Source organism: Podarcis raffonei, chromosome 12 (genome assembly GCF_027172205.1).
Source record: "Podarcis raffonei isolate rPodRaf1 chromosome 12, rPodRaf1.pri, whole genome shotgun sequence".
Taxonomy (NCBI): domain Eukaryota; kingdom Metazoa; phylum Chordata; class Lepidosauria; order Squamata; family Lacertidae; genus Podarcis; species Podarcis raffonei.
In genome coordinates, this window is record NC_070613.1 from 55862099 (window position 1) to 55882405 (window position 20307).

The following is a 20307-nucleotide window of genomic DNA, read 5'->3' on the forward strand; positions in this document are numbered from 1 at the left end:
TAAAAGATCAACTGCCGTATTTTTCGCTCCAGAAGACGCACCTGACCATAAGATGCACCTAATTTTTAGAGGAAAACAAGAAAAAAAAATATTCTGAAGGAAACAGTGGATGTATGATTTTTGTGGTTCATGCTGTGGCCACAGACATGTGATCTGATGGTGAATTTGGGGTGACCCAATGTAAAAATCCTGAGGATCCATGGGCTTTTACCTCCCTCCTCCCAGGCAGCCTCCTTTATTTCTAGCGTCCCTTATCTCCCTCCCCGATCACTTGCCAATCAGCTGCTTTCTTTCAACACTCCCTTCCCTCTTGCTTGCCTTAGTGTCTTTTCCTTAGCTGGAGCAGTTTTTTGCTCCTCCTTTTCTTCTAATTTCTCTCCTCATTGCTTTAGCCTTCCTGTCTCCTCTCCTTGCAAGTTCGCTGTCTTTACCTCCCCCCTCCCAGGCAGCCTCCTTTATGGCTAGCGTCCCTTATCTCCCTCCCTGATCGCCTGCTGATCAGTGGCTTTGTTTCAACACCCACTTCCCACTTTCTTAAAAAAAAAAAAAAAGCATTATCTGCTTTTCTCCCCTGGGCAATTCGGCTCCAGGGACCACACATTCGCTCCATAAGACGCACAGACATTTCCCATTACTTTTTAGGAAGAAAAAAGTGTGTCTTACGGAGCAAAAAATATGGTAGTTTTAATTAGCATTTCTAATATTAACAGATCCTTATCTCACTTACCCACACAACAACCCAGGAAGCCTAAATAAGGTGAAGTATCGTGCCAATTTTACATATGATGACAACAGTCTCTTAAACCATGGTTAGAAGACTGCTCTAACAGTTATTAACCTATGTGTTGTCTATATTTCTGTGATTGGTTCTCACTACAACACAGGGGTTTGTTTTTAACTTGGGCTTGATGCACACAGTTAACATCAATGCTCACATATGCTCAACTGCTGTTAAGATGCAGGATGGCATTCATGACCAGAAGAAGGAAGGCCTGGGTGAGAGAGTCTGCGATTCCAGAACCTGCCCCATATCTTTCCGTGCCAATTATACATCAGCCCGCAGAAGTGATTACTACTGAACCATTCTAACTTTGGTTCTTTAAAGGAAAAGCCAAAGTGGAGTTCTTCATGGTGGAAAGAAAACGGGCGTTAAAGGGGCACTGGGTGGGGAAGGGAGGAAGAGCACATTGCTCATGTCTGCCACCAAGAGACGTTCACGGTGCAGCAGAAAGCACACCAGAAATTCAGTCTTCCTTGGTCTCAATCATTTGCACCAACAGAACAGAGCCCACTCATCATAGCAAGGGCGGACTTTGGTAAAATGGCGCCCCGAGCAAGGACAAAATTGGATGTTGTTTAGTCATTTAGTCGTGCCCAACTCTTCATGACCCCTTGGACCAGAGCACGCCAGGCACTCCTGTCTTCCACTGTCTCCCGCAGCTTGGTCAAACTCATGTTGGTATCTTCGAGAACACTGTCCAACCATCTCATCCTCTGTCGCCCCCTTCTCCTTGTGCCCTCCATCTTTCCCAACATCAGGGTCTTTTCCAGGGAGTCTTCTCTTCTCATGAGGTGGCCAAAGTATTGGAGTCTCAGCTTCACGATCTGTCCTTCCAGTGAGCACTCAGGGCTGATTTCCTTCAGAATGGAGAGGTTTGATCTTCTTGCAGTCCATGGGACTCTCAAGAGTCTCCTCCAGCATCATAATTCAAAAGCATCAATTCTTCGGCGATCAGCCTTCTTTATGGTCCAGCTCTCACTTCCATACATGCCTGTGCCTAAATCTGGCACTGACCGCAAAGCAAGGGTTGCAGGACAGCACCCATGGGCACACATAACCCCAGAGGCCTTTCCTGGTGCCCAGGGAAGACTCTTCCTTCTGATGAAATTAATCTTGAAAGAAGTATTCCACCATAGAATGGGCTGCAGCCTGCAGGGTGTCCTTGATTTGCTGCCCAAAATAGTTTCTCTGGTTGCCAAAGGTGACCATGAGCCCCAAAAGGTTAACAACTCCTGCACTAGGCCTTGTTAAGTCCCCCCACTCCCACCCAGCTACACACGCCGGGAATATTATTTGATATAGAATCTCTCTCTCTCTGTTTTAACAGACTGGTCGCTTCTTTATTCTTTAGTCTTAAAGCAGGAAATTTATAGAAACTTGACATTTATATAACACTTTGGAGCAGTCATGTTGCAGAACTGGAATTCTCCTCATCGCCCCTGACCACCGGCCAGATGGCTGGGGCTGAAGGGAGCTTTAGAGTGCCCAATGAACTCCATTATAACCAACCTGGTGCCCTCTAGATATCGTCGGACTCCGACTCCCATCAGCCCCACACTCAGCATGGCCAAAGGTCAAGGATGATGGGAGTTGTGGTCCAGCAACATCCGGAGAGCATCACCTCGACAACCCCTGACTTTTCCTAGACATCCTCTTCATTTTTTCCCCAAATGCTTTGTATTGAGTTTTCTGTAACATATACAAAAAAAAAAATACTCTAAAGATCAACAATCCTGTGTCTACTTATTTACACACGCTCTCTCGCACACAGACTTCCCTCCCTCCCTCCATCCAGCTTTCGTATTAGATTTTCTCTTTCACAGATTCTTAGTTATATTCTATCCACATCACAAAATTTATTTTAATCCTGCTCCAGTCTTTAAACTTCTACAGTTGTTACTCAACAAATTTACTCCATTCCTTTTTGAACTTTGTTTCTTCTTGGTTACGGATCCTGTGGGTCAGTTTTGCTAATTCTACATATTCAACCATTTTTGTCTGCCACTCCATTAATGTTGGTATTTCCTGAGTTTTCCATTTTTGGGCTACTTTCTCTTGAAATGTTTAAGATATTTTTTTTTTTTAAAAATGATTGTTAACTTTGCTGCATTAAATGTGCATTCTGTGGTTGACCTCCTTTGTAATGTTTTATTTCGAAATCTTTAAGATAATATTTTAGTTTCCTGTTAATTACGTTGCTTTGAATGGCAGGCTATATAGAGACCACATAAAGCTAAACCAGCCAGTGGAAGAACTAAGTTATTTTCTATTTTGGCAGTGATTTGATATTTAAATACACCAGCCTTGCTCTCACCACCTCCCCTGGAATTACACCTTTCATTTCATTACTGGAGTTTGATTCCCACAAGCCTAATCACCGAAAGCTTATGATTCTTGAATTGGTCAAGATGGATTATGACATTCGGCTTTCTCTCAGCAATCTCCCTCTCCCTCTTTTTATTCCTTTTCCACAGAGGATTTATTTAAGCTTTTCGCCTTCTTGAGGAAACGTACCACACAGTAGGGCAAAGAATTATGATGATATGGCTACTACCACTGAATATATATTAAAATAGTTGTATTGAGAGCACAGAATGCAATATACAGGTGAAAAGAAAGCAAACAACATTTTCTGCTCTTCCGAGTTGCCACTAAATTACAGTCATGCTATCAGCGTGAAATGCCAACTTCAGTTTCACTTTTAGAAGTTTGCCAGCAATGAAGATGAGTTACGTTATGAGAAGCAAAGGCTCTGCTGAATTCTGCAATGTGTCACAAGATCCCGTGCTGAACCATCCACCCACAATCCAGCGCTGTCCTGACTCGCCCCAGCGCCACCGTAGGAAGTCTACGCTGGCAAATCCTAGGCAACAGCTTCTGAGAAGGTTGCACAACAGTGAATAGATTAGATTTTAATTTAGATGCTGCTGTCCTGCAAATGATTATGCTCAAAGTGGTTTGCAACATGCACCAAAAACAGCAGCAACAATTCTCTCAGTGCATGTGGTATGAGGCGTTTAAAGTTGACTGTGTTTGCTCATATTGACGAAAGCTGTTCGTTAATCCCGGATGACCCAATTCAATTTCTATGCATTTCCTTCATGACAAGAGGTTATATGAAGTAACCTATAGGCCATCTGAGCCACTGTGAGAGGGGGAAAAGGTTTCTTCAGCATAGTAAGTTGCCTTATACAGAGTCAGAATAATGGTCCATCTGGCCCAGTGTTGTCTGCACTGATGGCAGCAGCTCTCCAAGGTGTCAGGCAGGCAGCCTTTCCCAGCCCTATGTGAAGATGCTGAACCGAAGACCTTTGGCACACAAAGCATGTGCTCTACCACTGAGCTATGGCCCAGTGCTTTCGCAAGCTACAGGAAAAGCATATTGATACTTAAATACTACTTCAGAAAACCCATTAAGGTGAGCTACCATTGCATGTGACTATGTGCAAGAAAGATTGTTCTGAAGTATGATTTCCCCCTATCATAACAAGATGTCAATGTCTTGCAGCTGCAAGAAACTTCATGCGGCGTTTATATAGAGGCTTGACAAGCTGCCCAACCCATTTTCCGAAGGCTTGCAATGGCATGTCCAGAAGTCGAGTCACAATCTAAGCCAGCCAAGATGTCCAAATACAGTGGTACCTCGGGTTAAGTACTTAATTCATTCCGGAGGTCCGTTCTTAACCTGAAACTGTTCTTAACCTGAAGCACCACTTTAGCTAATGGGGCCTCCTGCTGCTGCTGCCCCGCCGCCGGAGCACAATTTCTGTTCTTAACCTGAAGCAAAGTTCTTAACCTGAAGCACTATTTCTGGGTTAGCGGAGTCTGTAACCTGAAGCGTATGTAACCTGAAGTGTATGTAACCCGAGGTACCACTGTAAACCGGTTTACATAGCCAACAGTACTATGAAGTCAAGGATGACCTTGCATATGGGGCAGAATAATATCGTTTTCCTGCTTCAAGTTGCCGTCTGACAGCAATGGCAGAAGGGAGAGCTCTTGGAAATTTGTTGCCGTAGGAGGAAGCAGCAAGCACACATATACACATGCACACTTTCTTCTTCCACACCCAACTAAAGAAGGAACTTCTTGACTTGATAAATTCCATGGCTTCCAAACCGCTTGTAAACAATGGTTAAACCACAATTTCACAGTTCAGACATCACAGAAAACTGAAGAAGGAAGAGCCTCTGTGGGGTTTAGCATAGTGTGATGAAAGCTTCTGAGAGGAACTGACTCTGGGGACTTCTAGAAGATGGCCTTTTTTTAGAATTAGCATCATTCTCTCTTATCTATTACTGCTTTAACAAACTATGTGTTAAATATCTGATCGGCTAATTAACACAATGCTTTTGGCCCGACAAAAGCAAAATGAATTTCACATCCCTCTTATCAATCTGCTTTTTAAGATGTCCCTCATTACTCTTGCAAAAAATTATCACTTACCTGCAAGTGTGCACTGTACCAACTAAACAGGGAATGAGTATTTGCCAAAAGTGCTTTCTCCACTCATACCTCACCTGGACAACAGGACAGTGCAGTGAGAAGCAAAGAGACTATGAAATCTGCAGCCTGGTACACACAATAGGAGAGGCACAGCAACTCCTCCTTTTCTCAAGATAAAGTCAGCCAACCCCTCTCAAAACTCAGTAATTGTCACCCTTCAAAAGGACCACTTGGTTCCTCACCAAGCTCCACAAACCTTCAAGGTACCATATTCTTCCCTCAAACCTGAGCCATTGTTCAGAAATGTTCCTTTATGTCAGAACATGCAAGCTCTGTACAAGAGACGTTGCCAACTTCATAAAGATCCATGAAAGAGCACTCCGACAAAGTTCTGTCTCTTCAAAACGTTCTCCAACCTGAGCAAAATCCCACTGCTCTTTATTACATCACACTTTGTTGCTTTCTGTTCACTGATGTCCCTTGTGAGCGGCCTCTTTTCAAGGCGTTTTGTCTCTGGCCACTCCTCATTTGGCAAGTATCTGACCCACAGATTGACACCTGGGTGCAAAGAGCTGTAGTGCATGAATACGCAGCACAGCTCAGAATCTTTTTTCCTTCTCCAGAAATAGTAGGCCGTGTTATGTTCATGCTAAAATGTAAGGTCAAAGCAGGAAAGAAAGCTTCCAGCACTGCTCTGTCCACATCAATGAATTAATATTGTGAGGACATTACAATTCTGTTGATATAGTAATATTTCAAATCGAGTTTCATTCATGTCGTATGCACTGCAGCATTTTTATACTTTAGATATTCTACAACACTCAAATAAGAGAATTGGAACTTCTAGTTAATATTAATAGCTCATTAAATTAGCCATCTAATTTTTACCCAAGAAAAGTAGATACTAGAAAATCCTGAGACTCATCCACTTGGTTTACAAGTCAATCCTAATATGACGTATACGATTATCTTTGTTACACATCACCAGAAATTTGTTTTTTAAAATTGATGCAGCAAAAGATTCCATTTAAACGCCAATATATTATTTAAAACTCATCCTATAGGCTCAAAATGATGAATTATTTCTATAGACTCATTATTATTTTTGCCCCTTTTAAACAATTTTTAAATTCTGAATTCTCATTAAGGCTCGTCAAGAGAAATTTTCCATCGCAGGGCACGGATAATTTGTGCGCCAATAACAGCACAGTGATTGTGAAATCTTCTGCGCTGAGATGCTTGTCCAGAACCAAGTGATTAGCTACCAAGCCAAGCTTAAGGTGTTAGTTTGGGCTTTAAAACCTTCAACAGCTCAGGAACAGGTTATTTGAGGGGTTGTCTCCTCTCATATACATCGCCCTCTGGTCCACACCACAACCTGCAGAAGTTCCTCTGGTAGAGTGCTGAGAAGGGCCTTCTCTGTTGTGGCACCTCCCATGTGGAATGCTCTCGCCTTTGAGATCAGGCAGGCACCAACTGGGGATGCTTCCACCTGAAGGAATGGGTTTCTGTGCAGTCAGTCTGAAACGGGACCCAAAATCCACATTTTTCCTCCTCCAAGGGAGCATTTCTAAAATGCATTAACTTGAGCTCTTGAGTCAATGTATAAACAGAAAGCCAGCTGTATAAACAAGTGCTCAAAGCCCTCTCCTTTATCAGTCCGTGACGGCAATGGATGACCTTGCCAGTTCCGTGGAGCAGGGATGGCACATCTGGGTCTTATCTTACATCCTGACCACAAAAAGACGCACAGACCTTGTCCAGTCTGACAAGAGACCCGGGAACGGTGCCAGGAGTGTTCTCAGAGTTGGTGACCTCCTGCCCCAAGATAAGAGTATAGGAACAGGAACAACCTTTTATGGTCAAGAGTATATCTGTTTATGGTTATGGATGTCAACTTGCGTGTATGAGCTGACGTGGTTGGATTCCTGGGGAAGGGGGGAGAGGGTGCCTGGAGGATATATATACTGCATGAAATTTCTCATTTCTTTGGACTTGCTGTGGACTGACCACACAAGTGTCTTCTGCTATCCGGAGAGCAGAATAAACTCTTTCTTTGAATCAACCTCGTGTCATTTGACTTCCTCCCTCCCTCCCGGGAGCAACGCAGACCCCACCAGTCGGTAAAGTCTAATAAGGCTACACAACAGCTATCAAAGATGCATCCGTTTGCACAGCCATTTCCTGAGCCTTAGTTCTGGTTCCCTGACTCTCTGGTTACTGTAACGATGCTTTAATGCTGATTAAAATAAGTTCAATACAGTGATACCTTGGTTTACAACCATAGTCCGTTCCAGAGGTCCGGTTGTAAACCAAAACAGGTTGTAACCCAAGGCACGCTTTCACCAATGGGGCCTCAAAAAAAATAAAAATGGGTTGTAATCCAAAAAAGGGACACACACTTCAGGGTTTGAGGTGGTTGTAATCCAAAACAGTTGCAAACCAAGGTACTATTGTACCTTGCTACACAAATACAGTTGTCACAATACACAAAGCGCAACAGGCTGAATGATAATAACTGTGAAAATTTTACTGGTTATTTCCTATCATAAAGGTCTAGTCCAGTATGTGCAACATATACAGTTCATATGTATGGTGTATAACCTATGAGGCTAAGTCCAATGTTAATATATTTCTTCTTTTCTTATCTTTTCTTACTGCTTCTTCTTGTAAGTTCTTGAAAGTTCCTGTATAAGTCAATCCTTAGGTAAAAACAGAACAGTCCCCAAGGTAATGCTGATTAAAGCTATGCTAATGATGATTTATTATCAGAATATATAATTGAACTCACCTAAACACGGTTATGTTGGTGTGCAGTAGTACAAGAAGGCATTTGTTTATTTTTGTAGTTTGTTGCACAATTAATTCCATGCATGTCCAATGGGACATCTGGCTTACATTTATTCAGTAGGAAATTTCCGTGCCACATAGAAAGCCACTTTTGAGACAGAGATTTTCAAAAGTTATTTGATATGGAAGAGGGATGTGGTTTAACGGGAAACTTCAAAAATTCATTGAGTACTTCCAAGGTATTGACCATGCCTAAAGCAGCTCTTTGGCATTTCTAGCAGAACCCTTGTGTTCTACTTCGTCCTTCCTTTACGGCCTAGGACCCACGTACCTAAGGGACCACCTCTCCTGGTATGCCCCGCGGAGGACCTTAAAGTCAACAAATGGCAACACTTTGGAGGTCCCAAGTCGCAAGGTGGTTAGATTGGTCTCAACTAGGGCCAGGGCCTTTTCAGTACTGGCCCCGACTTGGTGGAACTCTCTGTCACAAGAGACTAGGGCCCTGCGGGACTTGACATCTTTCCACAGGGCCTGCAAGACAGAGCTGTTCTGCCTGGCCTTTGGTTTGGACTCAGTCTGACCCTTATGTTTCCCTCCCCTTATGGTTTTGATCTATGGGCTACTTTTAAAATGAGGCTGCATTTTAAATTGTATTTTAACCTGTATTTTAAATTGTCCCCCCCCCCCATTATGTTTTTATTGTAATTTTACTGGTGGTAGCCGCCCTGAGCCCGGCTCTGGCCAGGGAGGGCAGGGTATAAATAAAATTTATTATTATATTATTATTATTACATGAGACCCTGCCACAAACGTATTCAAACTTTATTCTCTACTTTATGAGCAGTTTATCCTGCTATATTCCCACCCCAAATAACCTCATCTGCCTTAATGTGTAACTCCAGATTATGCACAAAAGCATCAAATAAGCAAACAAAACTAAATTGCATCTAGGAGTAATCACTGAAACAGAAACCTGCTCAAAAGTAACACTTTTGATCATTCTCTTTATCATTGGTAGGGTGAAAGAGAAATGGAAAGGAAAAAATAAAATTAATGTACATCATACATGCAATTTCAGAAACCTTATACAAAGTTAAAGAAAAGATTTTAGTGCTCCAAGATTGCAGGAAATATACTTTTCAAGCTAAAGCAGTTTTTCCTCCTGGGAATTAAAATACTATTTGAGATCACTTTTTTGTTCAGCATATTAAGGAGGAATAAATAGTAGTCCATCTACTTCATAAGAAAGAGTTCATACTGCTCCAAATCATACATAAGATAGTAAACTGACAAGCACTTACAAAAAAATGATCTGGTACAATTACATGAAATATTTAGAAAAAAAATCACCTCAACTAAAATGTTTGCTTGACGCATGGAGTAATGTGATAAACATGCAAACTTAAAGTGAAATATTTTATATGTACTTGTTTAAACACCTGGAAAACGACAGACACTTATACAGTAAATAGCTCTAGAATTGCAATTCTATGCCCGCTTAAATAAAGATAAGAACTGAGCACATTAGGATTTACTTTTGAGTAAACATGCATGATGGTCTGTCAGACTGATAGATATAAATCCCACAGTTAAACGCTACATGAACTTAGTAATAAAATGTCTCACATAACATTTAGTCAGGATCTGCTCAAGTTGTAGTTTTTTGTTACTTTGAGACGGGGCACAAACCATCAAGAAGTCTGTGCAGATGGTCCCTAAAAATTTCCAGGGGAAACCCTGCTGTTTACACCTGTCAGTCAGGTTTTCTCCAGGTTGACATTTGCTCCAATGCAGTGCTAAAGAGAGGGTTTGTGGGGGGCAAGAAGACAAAACCGCTGGGACAGCGTGTTCTCCTTCATGGAGAGCACGTGTTGCGGTGGGGGCCGCCAGGACACTCCAGAGTTGGGGGGTGGGCTAATTGATCGTTGGCCACTGATGCGATTGGGGCTTCCCTTGTTGTTGGGAAGAAGTTAATGTTGCCATTTGTTGATTGACAGCCAGAAATGCTAAAACTCCTTGCACGAGGCTAGGGTTTCCTCTTTTCGCCCGTGCATCGGATTGCCCATCCCCCCTCCCTAGAATTAGGGTTGTTCGCTTTGACCTTGCTATGCCTGTCATGGGGTCGTCTGCTCTTGGGGCAGGGGCCCGGCAGGAATTTTGTCCATCTGGCTGTTTGGCTGGGGCCATTTGGTTTTTGCCTATCGTCACAACTTGTAAGGTTGCGGTTAGGCATTGGTTTATGGTTTGGTTGGTTGAGGGGCATGGATGGGCTGTGCCTGCCCCTCTAATGCTGCTGCTGCAAGGGATTCCGTTAAAGGAATCGGGGGCTAACTATTGCTTGTCCACTCTGTCAAGGGGGCTCGGGCCATAGCAATGAGCTCCTGGTTGCATTTGGGGTGAGGGCAGGTTCCCTGCTCTGTCGCTACCCCCAAGTGTATTCCCCCATTCTGACTTTCGCATTGTGTGGAATGTCAGTCTGTCCCCCATGGTCGGGGCAGATAGTCGCAACCAATGCCTAAGCAACCACTCACAACTTTGTATTTTAATAAAGTTGTGGCCAAAATTATGCCAAAAATCTTAAACAAAAAATTCTGTGTGATGTGTGAGTTATTGGGGTGGCCCTGGGGACCTCGACACGCAACTGTAACTTCTTACTCCAGTAACATGTAAGTTACTGACATTCAGAATACAACAAAAGGATGGAAAGGAAAAGGCGAGAGTAACAAGGGATCGCTTTAAGCAAATACAATTAACTCATGCTAAAGTTTTGTCCTTGTTAAGCCAAAGACTTTAAGGAAGAACTGGATTTTGGGGAGGGGCCACTCAAACCCTTGGCTGCTTTAAGATGCGGGAATTAACAGGCACTCAAAAAGAACAAAAGTGTGAGAAGTTACAGAGGAAAAGGGAGCAAGCTTGAATGGGCACACAGAGAAGTTTAGACCAGAGAGAATATACTTAGAATCATAGAATTGTAGAGTTGGAAGGGATCCCAAGGGTCATCTAGTCCAACCCCCTGCAAGGCAGGAATTCTTAAGAGAGGGCATGCAACAAACCTTGCATGCAATAAACCTAATAACACACCCACCCCAAGTTTTGCTTTTCCTTCCATTTTGCCAAATTAAATTTCCATTTAACTCAGAGGCTTGCAGGCATCATACCATAAAAATATTGCCATGATACACCTATTTTGTGTTTCTCATTCTCTCCATTCTGAAACGAAAACTGGATCATCAGAATTAGCAATGCAGAATATAATATTACGTGGCATTACACAAAGCAGGACATAAAGCCTTTGGCAAAGGTTGATATTTACAATGCAAGAATCATCCGTTTGGGCTACCAGCTGCCCTCGCAGCTCCACTTTTTACACGAAAAATCAATAATAATCTTATTGTTGTTAGAATTGGTCTGAAGAATTATTGCTTTTTCAACTTCTTTAGAGAGCCAAAAAAGTCCCCCACCCCTGGGACAGAGCTACTCTGGGCACCTCCAACAGCTTTTTTTTACTTGTCATTATGACAAAGAGTTTTGCAAATTATGCCTCTTTGGAAAGGTTTGCTACAGTAGTATGGCAACTACCACCCATAAAATCCAGCCGCAAATTCCTTTAGTTATGCAGAATTACATATTATTCCTTAGGATCCTGGCCATTTTTTATCCATTCTTTCCAGGATCCTAAGGCCTTTTGTCACATCTTTTTCCTGCACTTTGGATAGTCTTTACATCTTTCTCCCCTAAAAAAATAATTTTTTTTTTTAGAATAAACATGCAGAGAAATGACATGGTTACTCATGCCTTGCAATGTTATTTTGCAGAGCAATGATAGCAGACATAAATCTAAGTTTGGTTCAGAGCACCATTAAATATCAGTTCCTTTTAAAAAAAATCTAATATACAAACATTGTTTGAGTAAATGAAAACGAGATTGACATGGAGCAAAACTGGCAGCATTCAGCGTTCAACTTTCAACAAGATTTATTTTGTCAAGAGTCATTATTTTACCAGAGCTGTGTGACTATCCATATTTATTTTTAAATATCATCCATTTTGTGTTTTCAGTAGCAACACGGTCCCCTAATTGTAATCGAAGCCTAAAAATCACCTGCCATAACTTCTCTGTAAATAAGCAGCCTCCAACTTTGAAATGAATCAAAGAAGCTGGAGGAGGTGAGGGAGAAGAGCGTGTTTTCCTTGCTTATTGACAAAGGACTGACATTTAATACAACTGGAACATCACCTGGCAGTGCTCAGGTATGAATTCTTTTTGAAGCAACCTTACCTCAGACTCATCTGTAGATTCTTCATTGCACCTGGGCTCCTGAAGACAATACAAAAAAGGGAAGGAAGGAAGAGGTTACAAATGCAGACATAATATGCAACAGACATGCAAAGGTTTGTTCAGAAGTACATGGGTATAGGATTTGTGGCTGCACTGTATTCCCCCATGGTCTTTTTTGCTTCTGGAAGTTAAAAGGCAAATAACTAGCAAAGATTTAGAAGATTCTGGTTATATTCTAAAAGAATCTCATTATATTCTAGATCAGCAGCGATGTTGATTTCTACATCCTTTGTACCAGGATATGTTATGTGAAATCACACACTGATAGCAGATAATTGTCATGTTGTTGTGAGATACCTAAAGCCGACAACACACACAACGAGCACTATACTTATTCAGTTGTTTCTAGGAATGAAGAAGGCACCCTACCACCACCAGCACAGAACAAACAGTTGCTTCTGCCGCTGTGGAGATTAATAACAAATGGAACATTTGCTTGAGTCTAGCCCGTCATCTCGTACACCAGGTGATAGTAAGATTTAAATCTGGAGTCCCACAGATATAGCGCATCCTTTAAAAACAAATGTTTCATCAGAACTTTACACGCAGGCTTGTTCTTGTTTATCTGATATATAGTTTGTGGTTTCTCTGTCTTGGTCACACAAAAATACACTCATAGCATGTGTCTCCTACAGCTAGGCAGGGCTTCTCATGGTTCACTGTTGGGGTGTCTCTTCATTGTACGTGTCCCATCTAATAATAATAATAATAATAATAATAATAATAATAATAATAATAATAATAATTTATTATTTGTACCCCACCCATCTGGCTGGGTTTCCCCAGCCACTCTGGCTTCCACTTCCCTTAAGTGGCAAGTGATTGATCAGCAAAGATGATACAGGCTTTCCATTTCTTTTATGAGGACCTGAATTATGCTGTTTTGGACTATTAGTCCATTAGCCTAATACAGTGGTACCTCAGGTTACAGACGCTTCAGGTTACAGATGCTTCAGATTACAGACTCCGCTAACCCAGAAATAGTGCTTCAGGTTAAGAACTTTGCTTCAGGATGAGAACAGAAATTGTGTGGCGGCAGCAGGAGGCCCCATTAGCTAAAGTGGTGCTCTAGGTTAAGAACAGTTTCAGGTTAAGAACGGACCTCCAGAACAAATTAAGTACTTAACCCGAGGTACCACTGTATCTCGCTTCCCTGAATTTGTATTAGACAAACCAACTGGTTCTTCTCCTAACCATGATGGTTAGGCATTCGAGGTTGCAATGCTCCTGGCTACCAATTGCTGGAAACCACAGAAGGGAAGAGTTGTTCTCGTGCTCAGGACCTGCTTAAAGGTTTCGCATCTGCTTGGCCATTGTGAGAACAAGATGCTGGACTCGATGGGCCATTGGCCTGATCCTGCAGGTTCTTCTTACATTCTTCAGTGGTGAAGTCAATGTATTATTTTTTATCCCACAGGGCTCTCAAGGCAGCTTCATATTAAAAAATAAACAAGCTACTGTAACAAGGGACCAAACAGTGAAACATTCTCTCTTACAAGTGCATTTTGGGCTCTTCCTTTAGAAATTGTTAACGTATTTATTACGGCCAACCTTTTGCGTAACAATTTCATGGATGTCAGAGATGTTCAGCAACACACACACACAAACAAACAAACAAACATATATATGCCATTATTGTTGGGTATATTGTTAATCCCACACACTTCTATTTCTGAAGACCTCTCTTCACTTTTGTGGCTCACCTGAGATAGCTGTTTCTCTTTACATGAGAATTTTGATTACACTGGATTCCCTTTAAAGGATTGCTCAATTTAAATTCACTCAAGAACTCTCGGTGACACGTATGTTAAAAACCAACATTATTCTTGTTGTTACATTTCTCAAGCCATCAAAGAACGTGTGACTTAAAAATCTCTTCGTCACAAGGCAATGAATCTTACTGCCGCATACACACAAACACACACACAAGAAATTGAGTCTATTCTTGCTAATCTCTCACCTGTCCAGTGGTAAATTCTGCTGATGCCATGCCTCCACAGAGGTCAGCAAAATGAAGATTTACTTAACGCATTTACAGTTATCAATAGCAATAAAAGGTTACAACTAATATGCTGACAGTGAACGTAAGCATTTTAACAACTGCATGATGGAAACAAAGACTATACAAGAGAGAAAGCAGTTCAAACCTCATGAGGCAACATTTTGACAATAAGATGAATAACTGTAAGAGGGTGGGTGCTGGAGAGGGGGCGGGAGAGACCCAAAATGGCAAAAATCCCCTGTCTGCGTTTACACCACAGGGTGAATTTTGGGCAGTAACATCACGAAATAGATTCTTGTTGAAACAACTTTTTGAAATCAAGACTGCTCTACCACCATGAGCTCTATAAAATTCAGACCTGCCTGATACGTGATGGTGATACAATAACAATTCCAATATTGCAAAATTATTCTGAAACTCTTTTAAGTCCTAGCATCTGGTCTGCATAGGGCTGAAAAGCACTTCTAGTTCCTAGACACCTAAGGCAAGCCCTGCCGAGTTAGACCCAAAGCCCCCACTATCCAACTTTCTGCTTCCATAGTGGACTTTGACATGCCTATAGGAATCCCAAAACAACTGGGCATAAAAGAGTACTCAGCTCATGACCCCCAGTGCCAGGGCTGGTTCAGACGCACGTCAGCATGGAGACTCAGATGAGCTGTAAAGATTATTCTTTGTCCAAGGAAACAGAAAACAAACAGAGAAACCTAAGGCGAGACTGGCCCCAGTAAAGCAGTTGCCAGAACTGACTGCCTCCTACGTCTCCTCTCCAGACGACTGTTTTCCTAACAGTCTTAAGCTTTGTCAGAGTGAGGCTCCCTGCTCTGCTATATGCAAAGCCCTCTTGTGCCCTTGGAGACAAGGAAAGATGACAGCTGAATACAGTAGGACTGGCAGACTCCCATGAATCTGTTGCAGCCTCCATCCCCACCTCCTCCTTCTCAGCTGCCTGTCCTACGTCTACAGTGCTTTCTGCCTCTTCTTCCTCCTCTCACTCAAGCCTGATGCTTGTTCAGCATCCAACCATTCTGCCCACGCCCCTCTGACCTGTCTTACTGCATCCTGCCACCACTCCCCTGGCTTCCTCTTCTGAGCATCCCTAGGTGGTTCTCCAGCTAGAGCCTCCCACCCACCACTCCTCCTCGTCCAGCCAGCCCAACACCCAGCAACTGGAATTTAGTCATCCTACCTCTGATACTGGAAGTAATGCAGCCATCTTGACTAGCCCCAAGAATTTATCTTATTCCCTATCCATCACAATCTCAAGATCCCTTTCCTAGTTAATCACCACCAGTTCAGACTCCCCCAGTTGTTTCTTTCAGTGTGTGTGTGGCTCCCTTTTCTCTTGTTGGCATTTTGATTATTTTGATTATTTGGTGGGATAATTGTTATTTGTCTTTTGTATCTGGACTTGACTGACATACTGTTTTTGCGAGTAAGATCATTCCAGGAGTGACCTGAAAATGAAAGCGCCCTGCTGATATGAGAAGACAAAAGTAGTAAATGGTAGCATCACAAATCTCAACAGAAAACATACATATAGAGACAGAAGCAAGGAGGACCTAGTTATCTCGAATTTTGACACTGGAACTAGGTTCAGAGGCAGTGCTGACTCCTTGAACACCATAGTTTACAGATCTTCACAACACATTTCCTAGCCATTGATGGGTACCTATGCAAAACAAAGTCCCTTGCAACCATGATGCTTTGTATCTATTCAAAATTGATCATAATGTCATGGTTAAGCACCAGGAAAGAAACAAAGGAGAGATGAGAAATCACTCTGGAAAGGGAGTGGTCATGTATTCATGAGGCTGGCTCCCGATTTGCAAACCATGCTTTGCAGAAAGCCAGCTCTAGGGACTGATATTTACAACTGTAAAATACTACTGAGAACTAGCAATAATATAGTTTCCTGAAACATTTGTGTGTGTACGCATATAAATCTAGTAAATCACATTATTAACAAATGAACAAAACAAAAGAAATAATCCAGAGGGGTTTTTCCCCCCAAATGGCCCAGCGTCTTGCTTTGTCTGTCTTCCAGTATAATATTCCTCTCCCAGTCAAAGATAAACTTCTTTTCCTCCCACTGCTCTGCCTTTGATCCTCTTGTGAACCATGGCAGACAGCAAGCAGCAGTCAACTGTGACATCTGTCACTCTGTCTCAATATTACATCCAGCTCCCAGATTCCAAAAATCCTACCTTAAACCTTTCCTACTGGGATTTTGAAAAACTGGCCTAAAAACATAGAGTCCGTCAGCGTTAGCATATATTGATTCTCTTTCTTGACTACCAAAAAAAGAATCTAGATGGACCTGAATTCTCTAGAGACAGAACAATTCTCCAGAGAAGAACTCCTGTAGATATAAACCTTCTCACACCAATGTTGTTCTTGCAAGCAATTAAATATGCAGGACAGCATTTTAAAAAGCAAACAATATGGTTACACACATCAGGTTCCATATAGTTATATAAATTAAACATCTGCTTTTTAAGCAAAATAAAAAATGAAACCACCAAGATTTAGGTGCTGTCTCTTAAAGCCAAGCACTCAAGCATTTGCAGAAGCAGTACCATGCCTGTTACTTGTAAATATGTGTGCGCACACATGCAAGCATGTTCATCAAATGAAATGAGAGATGATCATCTACATGAATCTTTTAAAAAAGAATTTAACTCTAAATCTGCAGGCTAATATTCTAATTGCCATTATTAAGAATAGAACAGCACATAAGCAAATTTTTGTTTCCTTATAAAATCATTTACAGCCTGCTTTTTCACCCTGAAATAGAACTTTCATACGTAGTAGCTTACAGTGAAACATGAATACATGTTTTAAGGTAGGACAATAAGTCCTTGCTCTAGTGTTCCCCAGCAACAGTTGCTACATACATGCACCCTCTAATCCTGGAAATAATATGTGGCCTAGTGACTAGCAGATATTGACAGCCTGATTGTCCATGAATTTGTCTAATCCCCTTCTGGAGCCATCTAAGTGGGTAGCCATCAAAAAGTCTTATGACAGCTATCTGATGTGTAAAACTAGTGAGTCCACAAAAGTTCCTAGCTTTCAAATACATTTACTAGCCTGCTGTGGGCTGGCAGAAGAGGAATAGCAAGCTCCAGTCCTCCTGGAGCATTTTGATGCATTTCTGTGCTGGCTGCAGAGGAGGGATGGAGCACTCGCCTACCAGACCACTCACTCACCTGCCTGCATCCTTCTTGGCTGTGACTACCAGGCTTAAATATAACTCTGGATTAATTGACAAGATTGTCTCCAGGTCAACTAATGAGTTTCAAGGCTAAAGTGGAAATTTAACCAAGGAATTTAGGACTAGTATAACTAGGAAGTGTAGCTGCTCATTTGAAATTTACTTGCCCTCCCATTTTACCTTGTCAAGGCAATTTCTTTAAAATGCCTTTCTGAAATCAGATCAAAGGTTTCTAAATCTTAGTGATGCTATAGAGAACCTCTACTAAACAAGTTAACTGTTTCCTATACCGCAGTGTGGATCGGTTGCAAATCACATTGTGAACGATATATACTGTTTAAAGGTGGCTTCAGAAACCAATGTGCACATTATAGCTTTTAAAGACTAACAGTGGAAGTCAATTTACTCAAAAGTAAGTCATACGGTAAGGGACACGGGTGGCACTGTGGTCTAAACCACTGAGCCTAGGGCTTGCCGATTGGAAGGTCGGCAGTTTGAATCCCCGTGACGGGGTGAGCTCCCGTTGTACAGTCCCAGCTCCTGCCAACCTAGCAGTTCGAAAGCAAGTCAAAGTGCAAGTAGATAAATAGGTACCGCTCCGGCGGGAAGGTAAATGGCGTTTCCATGTGCTGCTCTGGTTTCGCCATAAGTGGCTTAGTCATGCTGGCCACATGACCAGGAAAAACTGTCTGTGGACAAACGTAGGCTCCCTTGGCCAGTAAAGTGAGATGAGCGCCGCAACCCCAGAGTTGTTCATGACTGGACTTAACTGTCAGGGGTCCTTTACCTTTTTAAAAGTCATACTGTGCTTTGTGGAGTTTACTCATAGCGAAGTGTTCATATGACTGTAGTCGAAGTCCAAATCATATATTATTAATATTAAATTAAAACTGTAAATAAAATGCTACACTTGCTGTTATACTTTAATCTTTGGAAAATAAAAGAAAGATTCCAAAGGTTTTTCAAACATCACAGTTGCCAAGGAAATGAATATACTAACATAAAATTTGTTAACTGCTTACACATGCTATTTGCCATCAGGAAATATATAAATTTTGTTAATAAAGTAAATGTCTACAGACAAACCAAATGAAGTGACATTTTTGTATGTAGCCATCAGTTTCCCTGATACTAAGCACATTTGTTGCACAATCTTATTCCCAGTGCTTTTTTTCAGGGGGGACACATACCCCCTAAACATTTTGTGAATCTAAGTTTGGTCTCATTGAGGGGCAACATTTCAATGAGTAGGGAAATGAGAGCACCCCGAAACATTTTCTTTAGGTAAAAAAGCCCTGCTTATTCCAATTTATTTGGAAGTCATTCCCACTGATTTTGGGTTGAGAACGTGATCTGTGCGGGAGGCACGTTCACAACCCGCAGCAGCGCATCTGCGCACACACGGGTTGTGATTCGGCGCTTCTGCGCATGCGCGACTGCCAAAACGTAGAAGTAACCTGTTCTGGTATTTCCAGGTTTCGGTGGGTGCATAACCCGAAAAAACGCAACCTGAAGCGGCTGTGAGCTGAGGTATGACTGTACAGTGGTACCTCAGGTTAAGTACTTAATTCGTTCTAGCGGTCCGTTCTTAACCTGAAACTGTTCTTAACCTGAAGCACCACTTTAGCTAATGGGGCCTCCTGCTGCTGCCGCCGGAGCCTGATTTCTGTTCTTATCCTGAAGCAAAGTTCTTAACCTGAAGCACTATTTCTGGGTTAGCGGAGTCTGTAAAATGAAGCGTATGTAACCCGAGGTACCACTGTACTGACAAGAGCAACAGGACCCCTAAGAAACTCCCCCCAGCCCCTCAACATCATGGGGGGTCACTTTCCTGAATCCCCCCTTCCTGCTCCCTCCTCTAACTCTGCATGATTCAGAGTTGGGGCGCCCCCAGTTTGCTCCCCCTTGTTCCAGTTATTTGTTGTTTTGGGGGTTCGTTTAAAAGGAAGAGCTGCGTGCAAAGGGGCTCCATCCCTCCAGGCCCCCAGCTGGGGGAAGCAGAGAAGGAGCCCCCCCCCAAATCCCCTCTCGGCCCCCGAGGCCCTCAGCTTCCCTCCTCTCGGCCCCTGCAGCGCAAAGCTCTCTACCTGCGGCTCTGCTTCCGCCATGGCGCCGGCGACGGTCACGTGAGAGCGCCCGGGAGCGAAAGGCACGCTGGGAAATGTAGTCTCTGCCGTCTCCGCCGGCCGCCTGGCGGAAGAGCATCTTCACTCGGCGCCTTGCGCTTTAAAATTTACAGAACAAGAAAATCTTTACACTCACATTAACAGAAAAGAAAACAATACATAAAATATGAATTTAAAAAGAACTAAAAATAAAAAGATTTGAAAGGGGGGAAGCACACAAATTATTAATCAAATATACAAAATTATTTTAAGGATTACCATTCATAATTTAAATACTCTATACCGAAATTCCTAGAGTGACGTTACCTTCATCTACTATCTTTCTCTCTTCTTTACCGTCACATTCTTACTATTCTTCTAAACTGGTTTAAGTCCCTTCTGTGTTATTTGACTTCCCTCTATCTCTCTGCAGTTTCCATATTTCTTTGACATTCAACTTATCTGTATACCATTGTTGAAAAACTAAATTCCCTTCTAGAAGTTAGTCTAGGCACAGGCAAGGGTTGTTGTTGGAACCATATTTTGTTAGATAATTATTAAAGCAATCCATTCTTTTTGAACCTTATCACCTGAGTGGTTTCTTATTAATTCCGTCATTTTAGCAAG

At 42.2% G+C, this 20307-nt stretch overlaps 1 protein-coding gene across 1 annotated transcript in view; it reads right to left on the reverse strand.

The window, feature by feature from the left end:
* The window catches only part of VPS41 (VPS41 subunit of HOPS complex), a 110752-nt gene extending 91013 nt beyond the window's left edge, over nt 1-19739 (reverse strand). Inside the window, exons 1-2 of the mRNA XM_053359612.1 lie at nt 19663-19739; nt 12297-12335 (exon numbers count right to left, since the gene is read on the reverse strand). Of these exons, the coding sequence (XP_053215587.1) occupies nt 12297-12335; nt 19663-19683 (60 nt within the window). The 5' untranslated portion in view covers nt 19684-19739. The remainder of the gene's footprint in view (nt 1-12296; nt 12336-19662) is intronic.
* Between the last annotated feature and the right edge of the window lie 568 nt (nt 19740-20307).